Source organism: Lepidochelys kempii, chromosome 3, assembly GCF_965140265.1.
Source record: "Lepidochelys kempii isolate rLepKem1 chromosome 3, rLepKem1.hap2, whole genome shotgun sequence".
NCBI lineage: Eukaryota > Metazoa > Chordata > Testudines > Cheloniidae > Lepidochelys > Lepidochelys kempii.
Window position 1 is genome coordinate 17723659 of NC_133258.1, and position 24106 is coordinate 17747764.

Here is a 24106-nt window from a genome sequence, read left to right on the forward strand (position 1 = left end):
TTAAGTAAACCGAGGAAAAGAAGAAAAGGATATAGTTAGCTCTGAGCCAAGAGCAGGCTCCCTGGGTTAAAACAGTTGGGAACCCTGATCCCCAGGTTCTCATTCTGGCTCTGGGAGAAGAGTGGGGGTTGTTACCTGCTCCTGCAAACCCTGTCATTTTGCACTTTGAAAGGTTTTTTTTCCCTTCCCCTTCTTTCTCTCCACTTCCCCAGGACCAAGTCCCAGCTCCAGTCTCTAAAGGTAGTCTGTTAACTCTGCTTTTGACTTTAAACCCTGTTGTGCCAAATCATCTTTAACTACCCCTAACTAATTTACAACCCTTCAGCAGCACTTGCTGAAGCAGCACCAAATTTGAAAGATTACTGGCAGGTTCCCATAATGCTGCCCTTACTTCAAACCTCTCACAAGCAGACTGAAGTGCCTCCTTTCCCTGGAAGGCATTCAGTCCCCATGGGCAGGGACCTTCTTCCACTACCCATATACCAAGGAGGGTGGGCTCCTCAGCCACCCCCCATCCCTCTGGGTCCCCTAACACTTCCTCCATTTCCTTTTTAATCTCATCCCAGGTTAACCCCTGCACCTGGTATGGGCCCTTGTTCTTCCTTATCCATTTACCCAAAAAATCCTTTACCCTGGCTTGCCAGAACCCACAACTACCATCACGAGAGTTCGCTATACCCCCTCCAAGCAGCTGCGCGGACTGTTGGGGAGGGGGACTTACAGGCTGCCACTCACCTATCCGATGCGATGCATCCGAGTCATGGCACCAAGATGTTAGGGGGCTTATTCCTTCACCCACTTACTTCCCTGGTCCTTCTCGCATGAACAGAGAACAACAATACCCGAAGTCCAAAGGTGCAAACAATTCCATGTTTACTGGGATGAACTTCCAGCAAGCATGATTCCAGTTTCCTTCCTTAGTGTCCCCCTTCCCAACTCTGACACCACAGAGCCTTACCTGTGTCCCTGTTCCCATTTCCTGCCCTTAGCTAAACATGATTCCAATTTCCCCACCCCCATTCCCATTTCCCCCTTTAGCAAAACATGGTTCCCATTCCCCCCGGCCCGATTGACTGCAGACTATATAGTAAAACTTGAGTTCCGCTTAGCTATACCTTAACCAATCATTTTACTGAAATTTAACTAACCAATCCTAACATATTGTAACATGATTATGTAACCAATTATATTCCACCACCTTAATTAGTTTACACCCAGCAAAATTAATTATACAGCAGACAGAAACAATCACAAAACCAGACAGAGATTATACAGACAAACAATAGGGAAATGGGGACTACAGTGATAGAACAAACACAGAAATGAGGATTTCACATCCCAGTTATTGATAAGTGAGTTCTCGCCAGACAGGATGCTATCAAACTAAGTTTCCTTTTACATCTTCTAGGCACTTCCCTTTCTCTGGAGGATTATAGGCATTATCAGGACAGGATTGTATTCCTAACAGCCCAATAGCACCTTATTTCAATCTGACTAGGTTGGAATGTGAGGATGTGACCGTTCGCTTCCCAGCTTATGGCTGCCTCTGCTGCTTAGCCAAAGATCTTATCCTAAGCACAGGGCCTCAGACTGTCACAGTAAGAGAAGGACCTTACATTGGCAGACAGTGATTTTGATTCTTTCTTTTATACCTCTATAACTATATAAGTGATAAGAATACACCTAAATTCTTGGAGTATAGGCCTTTACAGACAGGCCTGAATATCTATAGCCTAACAAGCCCTTTGGTGGTGCTCACCATGTTTTATATTTTTAGAAGTTGCCAGAAACCAGCCAGAGCTGCAGGTTGTATATAGCTAGGCCTTTCATGATCTAATAAGTGTTTGTACAGACAGTTATTTGGAACCCAACTGAGCCCATGTCGTTTCTTCATATCACTATTGTTGTGTAAAGAGCAAAAGACACAACAAGTGCATCAGTAAGAACAATCGCAACAAGGAGATCACAAGACGCTCAGTGGAATAGGTCGCAAAAGAGAAAAGTTTATAAAGTCAGAAGGCACCACTGGGTCATTTAGTCGGAACTCCTGTTTAACACACGTCTTAGGACATCACTGAATTAATTCCGGTTCGAACTAGAGAATATCTTTTAGAAAAATATCCAACTTGTTTTTAAAATTGTCCATGATGGAGAATCCACAACCTGTCCTTTTTGGCTTAAGCTGTATGCTCACAGGCAGAAATGAACACCTGGGAAGACCAAAAGGGAAGTGACATAAATAAATCTGATCTAGAGAAACGAACACTAATTAGATCAGGTGCCCTGGCTTCTAGTTTATGTTGCTTATCTTTTTGTCTCCCCCTCTCTCACATTTCATATAACCAGTGAGTATGATTGCTTTCTCCTATTTCCCCTTCTAAAGCCCCTTAGGAATCTTTGAAATGTGCTGCATATCAGAGATTGGAATCTGGCCCTTATTCTTAATGGATATGTTTAAACTTTACTTTTTCCTTCAAAGACTGTCTGTAAAGAACTGTCAGGTCATTATTTCATGCTGTAGTTTAATGCCAAGGCTTAGCAGCATAGGATCTCTCTTCTCCATTCATTGAAGAAGCCCTTCATTCACTGAAGGTCAAGGTATTAGAGTGTTATTTTTAAATATACTCCCAGCATTTAAGAGTTAAAAATAGGCTACTGAGAAAATGTCAGTGAAGCATACAGTAATTAGCTAAACCTTGTTAGACATCACATGAAGCTGATAACTCCTCCCAGAAAAAAGCACAGCAAAAGCAGCTTTCACCTGGATTTATACTTAGAAGAGCAGCTGGAGAGTCACAGTGTGAAGGAGTTTGCGTTTCAGGCTCCTTGCTTATTAGAAAAAAAAATCAGTTTGATTCACCTACAGGGAAACAAGTCAACAGCTGAGGGACACATTTTCCTTATCAAGATGCTCAAATGAATCCTATGGATTTTTTACTTTGGAACAATCACCTCTAGGGAGGAAGTTTAAAAGGATGGAGTTGGGAAAGGCAAAACTTCTAAGAACTGGCCTTAATGCCCTGCATCAGGCCATACACCCTGTGCATGGAATTGCCTGGACAGATGGGAAGCAAGTGGCACTGACTGCTTTACATTTGCATCATGGAGAACTCAAGTTTGGTGACTCAAGTGTAATTGGTCAGTTTGAACATGTTCATGGACTTTACTGGGGCTCCTATTGTGCTGCAGACACACCAGCTCTGCTTGCTGTTCAGCATAAAAAACATGTCACTGTTTGGCAGCTGAGCTATAACATTTTGGAAAAGAAAAAGCTCCTGGTTTCTCAGACTTGTGAAATTGGAGAGCCATTCCCAATGCTTCCCCAGGGCTGTGCATGGCATCCCAAGAAGGATATTTTGGCTGTGCTTACTAAACGGGACGCCTCCATTTTACACGCTGTTCGTTCTGATAACTCCAAGGTTAAGGCGGATATCAAAAGTAGTGGTCTCATCCACTGCGCTTGTTGGACTAAGGAAGGCAATCGCTTGGTAGTTGCTATAGGCAGTGCCCTTCATTCCTACATATGGGATGATACTCAGAAAGCTTTAAATGCTTGCTTCTTTTGCCCAGTATTTGATGTGGGCAGTTATATCTGTGCTATAGAAGCTACTTTAGATTTCCAAATTGCTGTAGCCACAGAGCTTCCATTAGATAAGATCTGCGGCTTAAATGCAGGCATTACTTTTGATGTGCCATCTGGTACGGAAACAGGTTCTTTAACTTCACAGTCTACTCTGGCACTTGGGGATGAGGAATACTCCATGGACCTAAGAAGAAAGTCGACAGATTCAGAAAAATCAGTGGCTGTTGATTCAGTTGCTTCTTCTTCATCAGGTCCTGTGGATTTGACCCATATCCTTGCAAACCGTCGGAGATCTGATCCCAGTCCTCTCATTCCTCTGAGACACAAGGACTATGTCTCAGGAAACAATCAGGACTCTTCGTACCTGATCTTGGTAACTTTTGAAAGAAAGGTAACGACCACCCGAAAAGTCAGCATCCCAGGCATTCTGGTCCCTGATATAATAGCTTTTGACCCTAGAGCTCAGATTGTGGCAGTAGCCTCCAATACTTGTAACATTGTTTTGGTTTATTCGGTAACCTCTTCCTGCATGCCCAATATTCAACAAATCCAACTGGAGAAAAGTGAAAGACCAAAGGGTTTGTGCTTCTTGACAGATAAACTCTTGTTGATTTTGATTGGAAAGCAGAAATTCACTGACCCTACTCTCATTCCATCTTCAAGTTCAGAAAGGTACATTATTCGTTTAATGATCAAAGAATTAATATTTGAAGAAGATTTTTCAGCACCGTCTCATGCCACCCAGAATCTGCTTTCTAATTTCGAATCCTCCATGAATACTCTTGGAAAACGGAAGTTCTTTGAAAATCTTGCCATGGAAGATCAACCCTTGAGCAGGGAGCTGTTAATACCAGGTAGCACTATCATTCAATCCCCTAGTGGCAGGAGAAAACTCATAGAAGAAGTGAAGAGTCCCAGTTATGAACGAAGCTCATCATCAAGTGTGAGTGACCTTGATGAAAAAAGAGTCTCAGGTGACCCATCCATTACTTTGGAAATGTTGGATGCTGAGCCAATTAATCGGTCAGTGGCTCCCTTTGGACTTGGGACACCAGCCAGGTTTTCCAACAGACCAGCTTCTCCTAAAGTGCAGCTGGATGTGATTCAAGAAACTTCTATTTCTCCTAAAAATAACAACTTGCCAAGTGAAAAGGGAGCAAGTCACATATCCAGGAATCTAGAGAGACTGTGTGGCAGCTTCACTGAGTTACAGCTGCACCTTGCTGAACTAACAGACTCCACTAAAAATGGAAAGAGGTTTTCTTTAGCATACCCATCTTTTCAGGAGCCACCTTTTGTCCACATCACTTATCAGGTAATTTTTTATTAATTTAACATTCTTATCAGGTAGCTTTTAAAAAATTCTCTTTTTAAACATTTTATTTTAAAGCAAGGGGATGTATTTTAATTTTCACAGTCCAATTAGCAGATTTCATCAGAGCTTGACATTCAACTTGATTCAGAGTTGTGAAATAACTTGTCATCGAAACAATCAATTACATTTCTGCAACCAGTTGGCTGAATTTTATAGGAGATTCTGCATAAGAAATCAGGGTCTTTTCTTCCTTCATTGCTCAGATGTAACTACTACTGAGGCTAATTGGAGTTGCATGCATATATCAAAAAGGAGCACAGAACATTAACAATTATCACTGTACAAAAGGGTTTTGTATTATTTAAGTGTAGATGGCCCCACAAACACTCCCACTGGATGAGACAGCTACTCCCACCAACAAGCCTATGAAGTTCAGATCTGGGTTCAGATTCAAAGTTTGCAGCTAGCCAGTATCTCTGATGGGGCTGAAACAAAACTTTGGATCTAGACTTTTGCAAAATTCAGTGGGAAAGAGCTGAACTTTGCAACTTGGCCCATCTATAGTTTAGTTTTTCACTGACAATCTTTGCACATCTGGACAGTTTCATTTTTTCAAAAATATTACCTTTTTAACTTGATTTCTTAAAAAAAACGTGTATGTACCTAACTGCCAATTATTTTATTAACAAATAAGTAATATGCCAAATCATCAAGTCCTTATCTAGACCTTATTCAGACAAAACTTCCATTGATTTCAGTGTGAGTTTTAACTGAGTAAGGACTTCAATATTTGGTCCATTATTTTTATTATTGTTATTTTTGAGACACCCTTCAGTTTAGTATAATAAGAAACTAGATACATTTATTTATATATCTTGCAGCTTTTGAAAATACTTTAGGATCCTTTGGCATGAAAGGCATTATGGAAATATAAGATATTAATTTTTTTATTATGTAGTGATATTAAAATTATATATCTCTGGGTCAAATTTGATTCTCAGATGTGCGCGAGTGGTTTCCTGCTACATTAATGAGAGCTATCTGCACATCCAAGGAGAGAATCTTCCTCTACACATCCTGTAAGGAAATGATTACTTGATTCAAACATCATTCATCACATTTTAGAAATTATTTACTTGCCATTTTGGAGTATCACAGTTTGTTGGCACTCTGGGTGAAAGCAAAGTGTTTGATCTCGTTTAGTCAATAATTTAACTTGAATATATTGCATAAACTCAAATACACAAAGAAAAAATACTAGTTTAAATATTTTAGTATTATATTCACCAAAAAAGTAAGCACCTGTGCCTTACAGTGAATTGAAGCTCTTTTGCCTACTGAACATTTACTACCTCATTGTCTTTCAAGAAGCCCCTTCTTTTGGGTTAGAATTAGTGGTGTCAATTCTTTTCCGAATAGAAGTTTAGGCTACGGGATCTAGCACCAGCTTAAGATCTGAATTACAAAGTAAATGCTTGATTGCACAAATAGTAAGAAATATATTTGCTTTTCTTTTAAATCAAAGTGAATTTGGTGCTGGTAAAATGATGCCAGACTGACCCTATTGGAGAACAAATTTCTTTGTTTATGAAAAGAACAGGTTGGTTTCATAGCTCATCCAAAGACAGCACCACATTAAACTAATTCAGAAAAAGAGCCACTTAATGAATATTTGCAGTGTTGTAGCCATGTTAGTCCCAGGATATGAGAGAGACAAAGGTTGGTGAGGTAATATCTTTTATCAGAAGTTGGGCCAACAAAAGATATTACCTCACCCACCTTGTTTCGCCCACTTAATGACTAGGTTTCTTCCACATTTAGCTATTCTTTGAAGGTCTACCATCTAAGTACTGACCTTGTCTAACCCTTTTCATCTTCTGAGATCTAGCAAGATCACAGTATGAGGCCAAAGATAATGAAAAAGAGATTGATGGCAAAGAGACATCCAGACAGACAGAGCTATATTTTACCTCAGAGACAGCCAATAATTTTCTCAGAAAATAAATGTTTTGATTAGTTTGGATTCAGACATCTGAGTCTTGTTCTTGCTTCATGAGCTGATTAGCACTCTCTGAGCTCAGAGACCAGCTCAGCCATGGAGTTACAGCCAGGCTCTGTATGCACACAGCAAAAGGCTCAGGAAATGGCCCTACTGCCTTACGTATAAATACCTTTCTGTGGTAAACATTCTAAATATAGGTAACACTGCAGTACTGGAATACTGTAGTACAGCATTTATTTGTAAGCTTGTCGTTGCAAGGTCTGTGTCTTTGTATGGGTTTGTACAGCACTCACCCAATGTGGGCCCAATCCTGACTGAGGCAGGCATCTGGGCAGTACTGTATTATAAAATACATAAAATAATAACTACCACACAATATAACCATATGGCTACTTAAAAACATAAAAGTAAGGTTTAAATCATTATAAGTAAAAAACAGCAGTAATTAATGACCAATTATCAACTTTATTATGTGACAGTGTTTATATACACCAAACTATTTAGAAAACTATGGTCTAAGATAAATCTGAACCTAAATTATTTAACAATTTCAATTTCTCTCCATAGTAAGTTCCAAAAATTGTATTTGTTTTACTAATGCTATACTAACTGTAAGGAGTCTATGTTCTTTACAGATTTGCCATGACAATACTAACTGTAACTTCTGACTAGCAGCCGTGCTAGTCTGTATCCGCAAAAAGAAAAGGAGGACTTGTGGCACCTTAGAGACTAACAAATTTATTTGAGCATAAGCTTTCGTGAGCTAAAGCTCACTTCATCGGATGCATTCAGTGGAAAATACAGTGGGGAGATTTACAGACACAGAGAACATAAAACAATGGGTGTTACCATACACACTGTAACGAGAGTGATCAAGAACGTCATCTTGTCAACTGCTGGAAATGGCCCACCTTGATTATCACTACAAAAGGTCCCCGCCCAGCACTGGTAATAGCTCACCTTACCTGATCACTCTTGTTACAGTGTGTATGGTAACACCCATTGTTTCATGTTCTCTGTGTATATAAAATCTCCCCACTGTATTTTCCACTACATGCATCTGATGAAGTGAGCTGTAGCTCACGAAAGCTTATGCTCAAATAAATTTGTTAGTCTCTAAGGTGCCACAAGTCCTCCTTTTCTTTTTGTAACTTCTGACACACTTATGTCTATTCAGTAGTCCCCAGGCTTATATTCTATGTGAACTGTGGACACTAGTGAGTCCATGATCACCAGGGATCCTAGAAATCTGCTTGCCTTGGAAAAATGTGGAATTTGCATTTTTACAGAGAATCTTTAGTTTTTACATTTTGTGAAAAAATAAAAATATATACAGTGGAACCCCAATTATCTGATCTAATTGGGACCAGGGCCAGAACTGATAATCAAAAATTTGGATAATTAGGAGAATAGACAGGGCTCGGACTGTCAGCCCCATGCAGTGGGACTTCAGCTGTCAAAATTGTAAATATATCAATAACATGTGTTCAATTGATACCTACATATATTGTGGCTAGGGAAGCTAAAGTTCAGTGTTTCATTTTAATTGCAGATTTTTATGGTTTTTTTATTGGAGAATTTTGGTTTTTTTTTATCACTGAAAAGTAGGATCCCCGAATACCACTCACATTTTGGAGCTGTCACAATTGTAGCTTGTATAATAGCATTCAGCCATAGAGGTGATGCGATCATTCACCTTGAACAGCATATATTTAGGCTTGGAACTATTAGATTTTTATCAGTAAATGCTGGTAAACATCAATTTCACTGTACACATACAGACAAAAATATTTCCATTGATAATAATCAAAATGTACAGACAGATAAAGTCAGAAAAATGTGGCTTGTGAACTTATTAGAGTTTCATTTAAGGATATTTACTTTGTATATTTTGACATGATATTGACAATTTGTGTTTTAACAGCTCTATAAAGCTTTAACTTTTCAAATCTCAACATCTACTGTCATTAAATAATTGTTGTCTGACCATCGATTGTCTTGTCTGACCCCTCCCCATAATTTCCTGCAACTGTGAAAATGCAAATTAATGACAATATTTTAAAACCTTTAAAATAAGCATCAATATTATCTGTCAAAAGTACAAAAAAAACCTGATTCTGCCAGGCCTTCATATATTATTGCAGCTGCATCATGTAGAGATGAATGGTTTTGTGAGTATTGTGGGAGGGCAGGCAGAGAGACTAGTCACAGGCTTTTATTAAATAAATAAAAAAAGTAAATAAAAGTAAAATAAGTAAAATAATGTGGTATAGATTTGTTTCTAGATATTTTATCACTCAGTTTCTCTCTAGAAAAAAAGAACAAGTAATTAGCCACATTCAGAAACTAATTACAGTAGGAAATTGGACCATCAGGATTCCACGTGACTGCCATTTAGACAAACCTCACTAACAGGGATAAGATTCATCTGCTGAAACTTGAATACTGTTAAGCTCACATTTTGTTCACAAGCAGTATTGTGTCAGAAATAGGGTATATTACCTGACAGGGTATATCACAAAATTAAACAGAAAACCAAATGCATTTTGGATTATTAGCCATCATGATTTCCCACTTAACAATCACTGATAGTGTATAGAATTCAATTTATATTTGTATAAGCACCCTTCAGACACTATACATGTACACTGACCTGATCAATTATAAAATAAAGAGAAAAACAAGGTTTTACAGTAAATTAGGAGAGGAGTATAGGGCATTCCAGGTAGATGGGAACAACAACAACAAAATCTGGGACATGATCATACACAATAGTGGGAAGGCAAGGGCAGAAGATAGACAGGAGACAAAGGTTAGAGGAGTAAAGTGAATGAGCTAAGGAATAGGTATACAGTATTAGGCGAGAGAGATTGACGGTAGTAAATTAATCTCTTTATTGGTAATAAAGTCTCAAGGCTTTTTGTACATGGCACCCAAATTTCCATCTCCATCAGCTCTAAGGGCATGATCTTGCAAGATGTTTAGGTTGGAAAGGGTACATGAGGTGTTGAGTACTATCAACTCCTAATGCAGTCAGTGCATATATCTCACTAGAAGAGCTCAGCACCTTGACATATAGGATACCAAGCTGTTTATATTCCTGTCTTGACTGTTAGATCCAAGCTACACAATAATAACCCAATTAATGAATACATCAGAGACTGAAGACTCTCTTTTGGTAAGAAGAAAAGGAGTACTTGTGGCACCTTAGAGCTGTAGCTCACAAAAGCTTATGCTCAAATAAATTGGTTAGTCTCTAAGGTGCCACAAGTACTCCTTTTCTTTTTGCGAATACAGACTAACACGGCTACTACTCTGAAACCTGTCTTTTGGTAAGATGGCCCTCTTTTGCCCCCAAGTTTCTGACTCAGCTATCACTTTCCTTAACTCAGGCCTTAACTTTGCTTCCAAAGCAAGAAATCTCAGAGTCATCTTTAATCGCCAACATAACTTTACTTTCTACATCTCCCTTGTCTGTATTTCAGCTTATCACCAGTTTCAGAACATTATCAGAATTTGTCCTTACCCTGTCCTCTCTGCTTTTGCTTACATCCTTATCCATGCATTAATCACCTCCTATCTTGACTACTGCAGTTCCATTTTTTATGGTCTTCCTAAATCTCTGCTCTCTAAACTTCAGGCTGCCTGACTAGTCTGTCACTCGAGGAAGCAGAGTCAGATCACCTTTATCTTCCATCATTTTCATGGCTTCCTTTCTATTCCTCAATCCAATTCAAAATTGCCCTCCTGATTATCAAAATGGCTCATGGATTTACTACAGCTGGAAGAAATGGAGGAAGGTATGAGGCTGTAAGTAGATCGGGGAGAATGAAGCACATTTTTTGCCTTTAAGAAAAAAAAAGGATGTTTTCTGCATTACATAGCATGTTTCTATATACACAGATTCTGCCACTCTTAGTGACACTAAGGAGTATGTACACACGAGATGCCCCATGGACTTTAATGGGATCCTTGGTGGAATAAGGCACTATTCAAAGTGAGTGAGAGTATCAGAATCTGGTCCATAGATAGTAAGTTGGGCTACCCACAACTCTGAGTGGACAGTGTACTCTGATTTGTGCCACTATCTCATCAGTAGCTGGTCTTAAATTCGTAGAGATGACCTTTGTACCAAGGTGAATGAATGTAGGTGGTACAGGGGGATGTACAAGACTAAAATGAAGCAAAAGGGTTAAGAAGAGGAAAGGATAGAGTTGAAGATATTGGCAGACTGATGGGTGGGGAAAAATATGTTGTTTACTTATAGTACAAACAGATTGTATAAGGCATCTAATCCAAGGGCTTTTAAAAACCTATTTGCTCTTTGCTTTAGTAAACAATTTTCCGCCCATAAATATACTAGCTCACATGTTACAAATAGATAGCATGGACTTGACCACTGTAGCCTCCCAGCCATGTGTTGGGAAACAGTTACTGCTAGTAAACGACCTAGAATTTTCATATATTTAGCACACCACTTTTCTTCAATTTTCTTACAAGATTTCTTGAGGTTTGATTGTATTCATACTTCAATATCTGATTATGGTCTCTCACTTGATTTGTACTTTTGAATAATGTTATCTTCTGAATAATAAAGTCTGACTAACCTGACTAACCTGCATTTTTCAAAACAAGAAAGAATTTGAGATAATAGTTTTTCCTCAAGACCTCAGAAGGTTTGGTGAAAGAAATTCATAAATGGAAGAGACCAATATGACTCAGAGAATAAAGAATCTTACTGTGATAGGACCATGCCCTAGTAACAAAGAATGATCATTAATCATAAAATCATAGAACTGTAGGCTGGCAGGGACCTCGAGAGGTCATCTACTCCAGTCCCCCGCACACATGGCAGGAATAGGTATTCAGGGCCGGATTAACTTTTTGTGGGCCCGGCACCAAACATATTTGTGGGCCCCCCTGGAGAATGAAGGGGCCGGGGCAAGAGCCCAGCAGATAGAGTGGATTTGATTTAAATCATGATTTAAATCACTAGTCAGGAAGACTCGATTTAATCATGGTTTTCTACATAAAAGTGCATTCTTGTTGGTTGTTATAATCTTAATACATTTTCTTCACAACTCATAGATGTAGGTTTCATTTTTAGAAGGTACACACTATACATTTTTAAACAGTGATTTATTTTGAAAACTTTTTAGGTGAGTTCTACAGCTATATCAGAAAATGAATGTTTGGTTATTTCATTTACCAAAGATAATTGAAGCAGATATTTATGAAGTCATTGGGAGGTGAACTATCTCCAGCTCAACAGGTTAATCATTAATATTTGGAGGATTTTCTTGCCAGGCTGTATTAGGAGACAGACATTTAAATTGTTTTATTTAACTAAAACAACAACGTTAAGTATTCTTGATATTTTTTCTTCAACAACAAACATAATATTTTAACAAAAAAGCATATGTCCCTCGCCTCTCACATTTATCTCCAGACTTTTTCTCCTTGTCCAGGTCTATTCCACCCCCAACAATCTTCTATTCATTGAACTTTTTGAAACTTTTCACTTTTAAAGAGAGGTAAGGGATTGACTCTGTTACAAAAATTTGCAGAGGGACAATAGAGTTGAGGTCTGTTATTTCTCACCTCTATAAATTATTTATTTATTTACTTAAAACATTTTTGCTGTTAACAAGCATATTACCTCTGGAGACACAAATCCACAGTTTGAGAACTGCAAAACTAAGCTTCTCTGATGGTATCTTCTAGACTGAGCACTGAGTCCCATTGGGTAGATAGAAAGATTAACATAAATAATCTATACAGAAGCCTGTGGAACCCCATAAGATTGTGTCCCTAATCCATGAACTATTAGAACTCATTTACAAAACTTTTCTTAAACATTACATGAATATATTGTCTCATACTATAGAATTAGAATTTATAATCTCTATTCCATGATGAGATATAATGTATCTTAATTAAAACTATCTGTAGATAGGTGTTTTCCCCTCAAAAATCCAATTTAAATAAAAAAATCTGATGTTTTTAATTTTTTTAAAAAGTCATTGATTTTTATCCCCCCGGCCCCTGCCCACATAGAGCGGGTACCTACCTTCTTCTTGGTTCTAGCCCATTCTCTTTGTCTCTCCATGCACTGAGATGAGGGTGGGGGTGCAGGGTCTGGGAGGAAGTTAGGGTGCAGGAGCAGGCTGGGGGTTGGGGTGCAGGTTCTGGCCAGGAGCTAAGGTGAGGGAAGGGGCTCAGGGTTGGGGCAGGAGGTTGGGGTGTGGAGCACTTACCTGGGGCAGCTTCCATTTGGTGCAAGGGGTGCAGGTGGGAATGTGGGGAGGAGGGCAGGAGCTTCTGTTTGGTGCTCAGAGTGGGGATGCGGAGGGGTGCTGGAGTCAGGGCATGGGGTGTCAGGGGGCTGGGTATGTGTGGGCAGTGCAGAAGTCAGGACTGGGGGTGTGTGAGAGGGGTGCAGGAGTCAGGGCAGAGGGCTGGGGGTTGTGGGAGTGCTCCCAGCCCCCTGCCCTAAGCGGCTCACAGCAGGGTGCTGGAGGTGCTATACCCTGATTCCACCCCCTTCCTCAAGGCCATACCCCCCGCCTCTTCTCCACCTCCTCCCCCAGCGGTGAGTGCACTGTGGCTCTGCTCCTCCCCCTCCCTCGCGCAGGTGATCAGCTATTCGGTGGCAGGGAGAGGAAGGGAGGGAGGGAGAGGGGGAGGACTAGGAAAGCAGCACACTGGGAGAAGAGGTGGGGAAGGGGGAACTTGGCTGCCGGTGGAGCCAGCTCTGCAGCAGGAGCCGGCAGGACCAAGCTTCTGCCTGCTGCCCCCGCTGCAGAGAGCGGTGGGTGGGGGGCGGAGAAGAGCAGGCCTGGCTGGGGCCCCTTTAGACCGTGGGCCCGGTGCCATGGTAAATCCAGTATTGTAGGCATTATCTAGACCATGCCTGACAGGTGTTTGTCTAACCTGCTCTTAAAAATCTCCAATGATGGAAATTCCACAACCTCACTGGGCAATTTATTCCAGTGCTTAACCACCCTGACAGGAAATTTTTCCTAATGTCCAACCTAAACCACCCTTGCTTCAAATTAAGCCCATTGTTTCTTGTCCTATCCTCAGCGGTTAAGAACAATTTTTCCCCCTCCTCCTTGTAACAACCTCTTATGTACTTGAAAACTGTTACGACTCCACCTCAGTCTTCTCTTCTCCAGACTAAACAAACCAATTTTTTCAATCTTCCCTCATAGGTAATGTTTTCTAGACCTTTAATCATTTTGTTGCTCTTCTCTCCAATTTGTCCACATCTTTCCTGAAATGTGGTGCCCAGAACTGGACACAATATTCCAGTTGACACCTAATCAGCGCGGAGTAGAGCGGAATAATTACTTCTTGTGTCCTGCTTAAAACACTCCTGTTAATACATCCCAGAATGATGTTCGCTTTTTTTGCAACAGTGTTATACAGTTGACTCATATTTAGCTTGTGGTCCACTATGACCCCCAGATCCCTTTCCTCAGTACTCCTACCTAGGCAGTCATTTTCCATTTTAGATGTGTACAACTGATTGTTCCTTCCTAAGTGGAGTATTTTGCATTTGTCCTTATTGAATTTCATCCTATTTACTTCAGACTGTTTCTCCAGTTTGTCAAGATCATTTTGAATTTTAATCCTATCCTCCAAAGCACTTGCAACCCCTCCCAGCTTGGTATCATCCATAAACTTTATAAGTGTACTTCTGTATGCCATTATCTAAATCAGAACTGATCCCTGTGAGACCCCACTCAATATGCCCTTCCAGCTTGACTGTGAATCACTGATAACTACTCTCTGAGGATGGGTTTCCAACCAGTTATGCACCCATTTTATAGTAATTCCATCTAGGTTGTGTTTCCCTAGTTTGTTTATCACAAGGTCATGCGAGACAGTATCAAAAGCCTTAAAGTCAACATTAGGGCTGTCGATTAATTGCAGTTAACTCACGTGATTAACTAAAAAAATTAATCGTGATTAACTGCACTGTTAAACAATAGAATACCAACTGAAAATTATTAAATATTTTGGATGCTTTTCTACATTTTCTAATATATTGATTTCAGTTACAACACAGAATAGAAAGTGTACAGTGCTCACTTTATATTATTATTTTTATTACAAATATTTTCACTGTAAAAATGATAAACAAAGAAATACTGAATTGATAAACAATGATTAAATGATAAACAATATAAATACTTTTCAATTCACCTCAAACAAGTACCATAATGCAATATCTTTATCATGAAAGTGCAACTTACAAATGTAGATTTATTTTTGTTACATAACTGCACTCAAAAACCAAAACAATGTAAAACTTTAGAGCCTTCAAGCCTACTCAGTCATTGTTCAATACTTCTTGGTCAGCCAATCGCTAAGACAAACAAATCTGTTTACATTTACAGGACCTAATGCTGCCTGCTTCTTATTTACAATGTCACCTAAAAGTGAGAACAGGCATTTACATGGCACTTTTGTATCCAGCGTTGCAAGGAATTTATATGCTAAACATTTGTATACCCCTTCATGCTTCGGACACCATTCCAGAGGACATGCTTCCATGCTGATGACGCTCATTTAAAAAAAGGAGTTAATTAAATTTGTGACTGCACTCCTTGGGGGAGAATTGTATTTCTCCTGCTCTGTTTTACCCACATTCTGCCATATATTTCATGTTATAGCAGTCTCGGATGATGACCCAACACATGTTTGTTTTAAAAATACTTTCACTTCAGATTTGACAAAATGCAAAGAATGTACCAATGTGAGATTTCTAAAGATAGCTACTGCACTTGACCCAAGATTTAAGAATCTGAAGTGCCTTCCAAAATCTGAGAGGGACGAGGTGTGGAGCATGCTTTCAGAAGTCTTAAAACAGCAACAGTCCGATTCGAAATCTACAGAATCCGAACAGCCAAAAAAGAAAATCAACCTTCTGCTGTTGGCATCTGACTCAGATGATGAAAATGAATATGCATCACTCTGCACTGCTTTGGATTGTTATCGAGCAGAACGCATCATCAGTATGGATGCATGTACTCTGGAAGAGTGGTTGAAGCATGAAGGAAGATATGAATCTTTAGCGCATCTGGCACATAAATATCTTGCAATGCCAGCTACAACTGTGCCATGTAAACACCTACTGTCACTTTCAGGTAACATGATAAACAAGAAGCAGGCAGCATTATCTCCTGCAAATGTAAACAAACATGTTTGTCTGAGCGATTGGCTGAACAAGAAGTAGGACTGAGTGGACATGCAGGCTCTAAAATTTTTAATTGTTTTATTTTTGACTGCAGTTATTTTTTGTACATAACTGTACATTTGTAAGTTCAACTTTCATGATAAAGAGATTGCCCTACATTATTTCTATTAGGTGAATTGAAAAATACTATTTCTTTTGTTTTTTACTGTGCAAATATTTGTAATAAAAAATAATAATATAAAGTGAGCACTGTACACTTTGTAGTCTGTGTGGTAATTGAAATCAATATATTTGAAAATGTAGAAAACATCCAAAAATAATTAAATAAATGGTATTCTATTATTATTTAACAGTGCGATTAATCGCAATTAATTTTTTAAATCAGTTTACAGCCCAAGTCAAGATATATCACGTCTACCATAGTATAAATGAGCATTTCAACTTTTTCCTATCACGTACATTACAAATTTACTGGTTCAGGAAGGCTCAGTGAAGCAGAACCCAGGACTGCAGTAGAAAACCCTTAGCTGCTGAGTTTCTGGAAAGCTGCCAAGAAAGGGAGAAAAATAAGGTAGAATAACAATAGCTTTTTGGGAAGTGGCAGGGAAATTAGTGTTGCCAACTCTTTTGATTTTATTGTGAGTCTCGCACTATTTGATGTTTTACTTAAAGCTTCAGCTCACTGAGGCATGTGATTACATGAAATTCTCAGCTTTCATTTTAAAAAAAAGTTTTCTAGCCCTCATGGTTGCAGAGAAAAGCTTGAACATGTGACTTGAGGGTACCCTAAAGGTTCAAAAACAAAAAGAAAAAACATCCAATCCATATTTTAAAATCTTGTGATTGTTAAGGCAGCTTTGTGATTTTTGGGTCCTGACTCATGAGTTTGGAAAGTTTGGGTTGGCAATACTGAGACTGGCTGGCTACAAGCTATGTGACCCTTTTACAAAGCTGTAAAATCTGGTGGCAGTTAAGCTGCAACAGATGAGGGAAAGGCTTGCTCATGTTGCCAGATTCTTGTTGAGGGAGTGCTGGAATCAGATACATTATAGGAAGTTGGCCAAAAGAAGCTGGGCAGATAATATCCACTTGAGTATCTGAAAATATTTGTCACTTCTGTGTACGTATTCCCTTGGTCCTCCAATAAACTTTGTTTATGGATAAAGCAGTTTACAGTAAAGACTTTTAAACTGAAAACTACACGCCCTTTTAGCCCACTACAGAGCGCAATACATCAGAATCAGAGATACAGCTTCTAGGAGCAGACGGTGAAACTTGATGGTGTTGGAGGAAGAATGATCTTGGGGTTAAAGCACAAGGGTGGGAGGCATGAGATCTTGGTTCTATTCCCTACGCTGCTACAAATTACCTCTATGGGCTTCAGTAAATCGCTTAATTTCTCTGTGCCTTGGTTTCCTCATCTATAAAATGGGAATAATAATCAAGTACCTCTCAAGAATGTTATGAGGCTAAATTGATTAATGTATGTAAAGCATTATGTGTTCCTCAAAGAAAAGGTGCATTATTGTTACTTAAACTAAATGATAAATCGGAAGAGGCTGAAATAAATTGGAGCAATTAAAAACAGAGGAAGACCCATGATCTAACAGAATTCTCCAACAGTCAGACATAAAATGTAACAGATATTAATTTGTCTCAATAAACAGGAGAAGTGCCTGACCACTTGAGAGAGACTAATGTAACACTAATATTTAAAAGCAATGAAAGGAAAAGAACTGTGAAACTAAAGATCTGGATTTCTGAAATCTGTACAAGGAAAAAATGTAAAATCATGGGTAGAAATAAGATAAAGGATCTTGGACAGAACAGACTGGTCTAAGACAGTCCATGTGGTTTTATAAAGAGTAGGTCATACTATAAAATTGTGTTTCACTTATTGCGGAAGGCTACAATAAGAGCTGGCAGGATTAAGCAAAAAACTTAATGCACCAAATTCATCCCTAACATAACTTTACTAATTATAATCAACTAATTTGTAGTCAATTGAGATGGATCTGGGATTAATTTGTCTTGATCATATTTGACTTGAAGATAACTAGTATGAAGAAATGGGCCTGCACTACATCCAAACCCCCTCAAATTCTATGAAGGATAACCTTTGGGTCAGAATTTTTCAGCTCAGGCTCATCATTGTTTATAAGTTATTGATGCAAGAGCAAATCAGACAACATTTTGTTGTTTCTACCAGTATTCGGGCAAAATGTGGCAGTGTTTGGATGGTACAAGCTCATAAGAACAAAAAAAAATCACTTTGCTTTTGTGCACAAATATCTGCATATGCAAATATCAATTTTTTGAATCATAGAATATCAGGGTTGGAAGGGACCTCAGGAGGTCATCTAGTCCAACCCCCTGCTCAAAGCAGGACCAACCCCAACTAAATCATCCCAGCCAGTGCTTTGTCAAGCCTGACCTTAAAAACTTCAAAGGAAGGAGATTCCACTACTTCCCTAGGTAACGCATTCCAGTGCTTCACCACCCTCCTAGTGAAAAAGTTTTCCTAATATCCAACCTCAACCTCCCCTACTGCAACTTGACACCATTACTCCTTTTTCTATCATCTGCTACCCCTGAGAACAGTCTAGATCCATTCTCTTTGGAACCCCCTTTCAGGTAGTTGAAAACAGCTATCAAATCCCCCCTCATTCTTCTCTTCCGCAGAATAAACAATCCCAGTTCCCTCAGCCTCTCGTCATAAGTCATGTGTTCCAGTCCCCTAATCATTTTTGTTGCCCTCCACTGGCCGCTTTCCAATTTTTTCACATCCTTCTTGTAGTGTGGGGCCCAAAACTGGACATAGTACTCCAGATGAGGCCTCACCAATGTCGAATAAAGGGGAACAATCACATTCCTCGATCTGCTGGCAATGCCCCTACTTATACAGTCCAAAATGCCATTGGCCTTCTTGGCAACAAGGCACACTGTTTGACTCATATCCAGCTTCTTGTCCACTGTAACCCCTAGGTCCTTTTATGCAGACCTGCTGCCTAGCCACACAGTCCCAAGTCTGTAGCAGTGCATGGGATTCTTCCGTCCTAAGTGCAGGACTCTGCACTTGTCCTTGTTGAACCTCATCAGATTTCTTTTGGCCCAATCCTCCAATTTGTCTAGGGGCCTCTGTATCCTATCCCTACCTTCCAGCGTATCTACTTCTCCTCCCAGTTTAGTGTCATCTGCAAACTTGCTGAGGGTGCAATCCACGCCATCTTCCAGATCATTAATGAAGATATTGAACAAAACCGGCCCCAGGACCGACCCTTGGGGAACTCCGCTTGATACCGGCTGCCAACTAGACATGGAGGCATTGATCACTACCTGTTGAGCCCGACAATCTAGCCAGCTTTCTAGCCACCTTTTAGTCCATTCATCCAGCCCATACTTCTTTAACTTGCTGGCAAGTATACTGTGGGAGACCGTGTCAAAAACTTTGCTAAAGTCAAGGAATAACATGTCCACTGCTTTCCCCTCATCCACAGAGCCAGTTATCTCGTCGTAGAAGGCAATTAGATTAGTCAGGCATGACTTGCCTTTGGTGAATCCATGCTGACTGTTCCTGATCACTTTCCTCTCCTCTAAGTGCTTCAGAATTGATTCCTTGAGGACCTGCTCCATGATTTTTCCAGGGACTGAGGTGAGGCTGACTGGCCTGTAGTTCCCTGGATCGTTCTTCTTCCCTTTTTTAAAGATGGGCACTACATTAGCCTTTTTCCAGTCATCCAGGATCTCCCCGATTGCCATGAGTTTTCAAAGATAATGGCCAATGGCTCTGAAATCACATCCACCAATTCCTTTAGCACCCTTGTTGCTAACATACCTGAAGAAACCCTTCTTGTTACTCTTAACATCTCTTGCTAGCTGCAACTCCAAGTGTGATTTGGCCTTCCTGATTTCAATCCTGCATGCCTGAGCAATATTTTTATACTCCTCCCTGGTCATTTGTCCAGTCTTCCACTTCTTGTAAGCTTCTTTTTTGTGTTTAAGATCAGCAAGGATTTCACTGTTAAGTCAAGCTGGTCGCCTGCCATGTTTACTATTCTTTCTACACATCGGGATGGTTTGTCTCTGTAACCGCAATAAGGATTCTTTAAAATACAGCCCGCTCTCCTGGACTCCTTTCCCCCTCATGTTATTCTCCCAGGGGATCCTGCCCATCAGTTCCCTGAGGGAGTCAAAGTCTGCTTTTCTGAAGTCCAGGGTCCATTATCTGCTGCTCTCCTTTCTTCCTTGTGTCAGGATCCTGAACTCAACCATCTCATAGTCACTGCCTCCCCGGTTCCCATCCACTTTTGCTTCCCCTACTAATTCTTCCCGGTTTGTGAGCAACAGGTCAAGAAGAGCTCTGCCCCTAGTTGGTTCCTCCAGCACTTGCACCAGGAAATTGTCCCCTACACTTTCCAGAAACTTCCTGGTGTGTCTGTGCACTGCTGTATTGCTCTCCCAGCAGATATCAGGGTGCAAATGCAAAGGTCTGCAGGGACACTCATTACACCCATTGCTGAAAATTAAGTCCCTTGAACCTTATGTATAAATCTAAGTACAATATAGTATTACTAAAAACAAAAGGAAGAACTTGAGGGGAACTAAAATGATCAGCGGGGAGGTCTAATAAATTATGGCTTCAAATAAAGATTAAAGAAATTATCAGTCGTTTAAGATCAGAAAGGAAAAGACTAAAAAGGGATTTATTTGAAGTATTTCAAATTACTTGGATTTTTTTTCTTCCAGTCATTACACAATAACAAATTGCTAATTATTTTTAGCATGGGGACAAGAGTACAAATATCTGCAGGGATTTTTTTTTTTAATTTAGAGACATTTGTACAGTGCCTATCCTAATAGGACCTCTCAGAGCAACCATAATACACAAATTAAATAATATTAAACTACTCATCTGCATGAGTTATTTAAAATAGAATGGGGGAAAGGTAATTTCATAGAAGTTCAGAGGCATTGTGATGGTATTTATAATCCAGTGTGGTTACGTGAAAGCCAGGAGGATTTAATGTGCTGCAATGAAAGAAAAGATACTATGTGGTTTAAGAAGGGTTTAAAATGCTGCAGGGTAAAGCGCACGTGGATGCAGCATAAGATGTTATGTGGTATAGAGCATGTGGCTGCAGCAAAACTGTTTGAGATCTGAACAGAATCAAAAGCAGCAAGAGAGCTTGAATGGAAACTAAGAATTGAGCATTAAAAGAGATTAGGAGACATTTATTTAAACCAAAGGTTAATTAACATGTGAAACAGATTACTAAATACAGAAATAGAAGATGCAGCTGTGAACTGATTTAAAAAGAAGTTTGACATCAAGAAGAAATATCAAAGGATAATAAGTGCAAACACTAACTAGAGCAGAACCCAAATTAAGTTTAGGGAAGATGGTGTCTCTTCTTTCTGTCCTAAAATGATACAGTGCTGCAGTTGGTTTCATGCTGAATATACAAAAGGAAAATTGGAGGCAGAGGGGGTCAACAGCATATTAATTAAATAAGAAGATTATGTTAAATTGGGAGGTGTTGCAACCACAAGTGATGCCAGAGGAATAAAATAGGTTCTAAAGAAATGGAAAATAAGGGCAGGAAATAAAGTGAGCTTCAAAGTGGAAAAATACAGGAGTAGGTTTTAGGAGGAAATAATCCAAACCATAGATATTTAATAATGGCAGAGAGTCACTTGAAAAGCAGTAATGCTGAAATTTGTCTCTAGATAATAGTGGACAGCAAATTAAATATAAGCATATCTATCAATTACGTTGCTGCTTAGATTTTACAATCATCAGGTGATTCCTCATGCTGTGGTCTTGTGGACTTGGGCTCAGACCCACAAAGGTATTTAGGCTCCTAACTTCTATTGATTTTGATGAAAGTTGGGAGCCTAAATATATCTGTGGATCTGGACCAAAATGTGCGGTCATCAGTAGGAACAGAATTCAGAGGCCTTAGTCCAGCTAAACTCCACTCAGCACAGAACCAAAGAGGAGGACCAGGCTGACTGAATACCATCTTTATACTCCCCCATTCTCTGGTTGGCTGGTTTGACTCCCAGTGTAAGTTCCACCCCTGCTTAGAAAGCTATAATAGACTTGCCAAGACTGCCTGATTAGGGCAGCTGCCCTGATTAGGGCCCTGATTAGGGCAGCTCTACAGTCCCTCTGTTCTGCCAGAGCTGTGCAGATGGATTGTATTGGGGCCAAATGTGTGACCAAAGATATTCTGTTCGATACACATGTACAACAGGAATTAAGGAGACTGCTTATTAGTTGTAGTAGCATTAGGCTTGTAAGCTCCGTAGGCCAATCACTAATAGATGACAGGATCACACCCACTTAAGCAGCATTGAAATTCACCCAGAAGAGGACAATAGACACTTATACACATGGCTCAGTATATTACATACTCCTGAGGGCATTCTGTGCTAAAAAAATTAAAATTTCGCAGCAAAAAAATTCTGCAAATTTTATTTGTCAAATAAATGTGGAGGCCCAGCATAGCATTGGGGAAGACAGGTCACCGGCTGCACAGAGGTGGGAGATCACTGTGCAGTTCCCCCCCAACACCCTGGACACAGACTCAGCGGTGAGGCTGCACCCAACTCTGATACAGCGCAATGATCGGGCCTGCCCCAGAAACACACCTGGGTCCTGCATCTCCATGCCAGGTGCACCAGGTGTGGGGCAGGCAGGCTCAGCAAGGCTGGATCCAAGTGTTGAGGGACTTGTTGTATGGAGTTCTGCATGCAACGGTAATGGGACTCTGCAGGGAGGTCCAGGTGAAGGTAGTTAGGGCTTACCAGGGAGGGGGGCATCTGGGTGTGTGGGGACATAACTTGGCAGGGGGTCTGGGTGTGGGGAGCTCACTGGGGAGTCTAGATGCTGGAGAACTGGGGCTCAGTGGGGTGGGAATCCAGGTTCAGCTGGTTGGGGCTCGGTGGGGTGGGGATCCGGGTGTCTTATTGGGGTGGTCCAGGTGCAGGGGGAGTGGGGCTTATCAGGGGAGTTCTGAGTGAGGGGTGTGTGAGGCTTGGTGGGAAGGTCTTGGTATGAGTAGGTCTGGATGCACAGGCGTTGGGTGGATAGTGGAGCAGCTCCCTGTACAGGGAGCCCTCCCCCTGCAGCTGAGGAGCGATGGATGCAGGAAGTGTGCGGGGAGGGAGTTTGCAGAGCTTCCTGAAGCTGGGAGAGAAATCTGGGGTTGGGTCTGACCCAGCTCCAGATGCCATGCAGGGGAAGAGGAAGTCCTGTCCTCTCCAGCCCTGAGCCTAGCGCAGGATAGGAGCCACCAGCTGGGTCTTCCCCAGTCCTCCCCCTGCCCTATCGTGATTTACCTCTCTGCTGGCTGCCCTGGACACCCGAAACATACTGCTGGGAAAGGTTGCATGACCACTCTTGTGGTTTCCCTTTGCTTCCCTGTCAGAAAGTCATTTTTCTGCGGGGAAGCAAAGAAATCTGCGGGGGACATAAATTCTGTGCATGTGCAGTGACGCTGAATTCCCCCAAGAGTATTACATTTGCAAGGCAATATAGCATCAAAGAAGTCAGTGCAGTTTTGAGCTGCACGTTGTAGCCAATGATTTTAGTTTCGTATCCATTTATTGTGTGATGTTATGATTAATCAATTTGTTATGTTACATATATTCATTGTTTGTTAATTAGAGTTAATTTGTAGGATTATAAATGTATAAGATTGATCAGTATTTAGAGGAACTGAGTAAGTAAGGAAACAACCAAGTAGACATGAGTAAGACAAACTGAAATACAAGACCTGTAGCTTGAGGCCTGCAAGACTTTAGCTTAGCTATTTTAGGTGTTGGAGACAAGAAACAATGACTTAAGTGACTGAGAAATAACCTGATGCCCTAAGACTATGGGAAAAGAGGTACCAACTGGTAAAATTGCACAAAATTACTCAGAAGATTAATATCAGATCATAAAAATACTGTAAAGGCGCATCTAACTCAGACGTGTCTTAAACCACGGGATAC

The 24106-nt window shown here is 40.3% G+C and overlaps 1 protein-coding gene across 1 annotated transcript in view; it reads left to right on the top strand.

Annotated features, from left to right (window-relative positions):
• The first annotated feature begins 2975 nt into the window (after window positions 1–2975).
• LOC140908374 (WD repeat and coiled-coil-containing protein-like) overlaps window positions 2976–24106 on the top strand; it is a 29741-nt gene continuing 8610 nt past the window's right edge. Inside the window, exon 1 of the mRNA XM_073335351.1 lies at window positions 2976–4898. Coding sequence (XP_073191452.1) covers window positions 2976–4898 — 1923 coding nt within the window. The remainder of the gene's footprint in view (window positions 4899–24106) is intronic.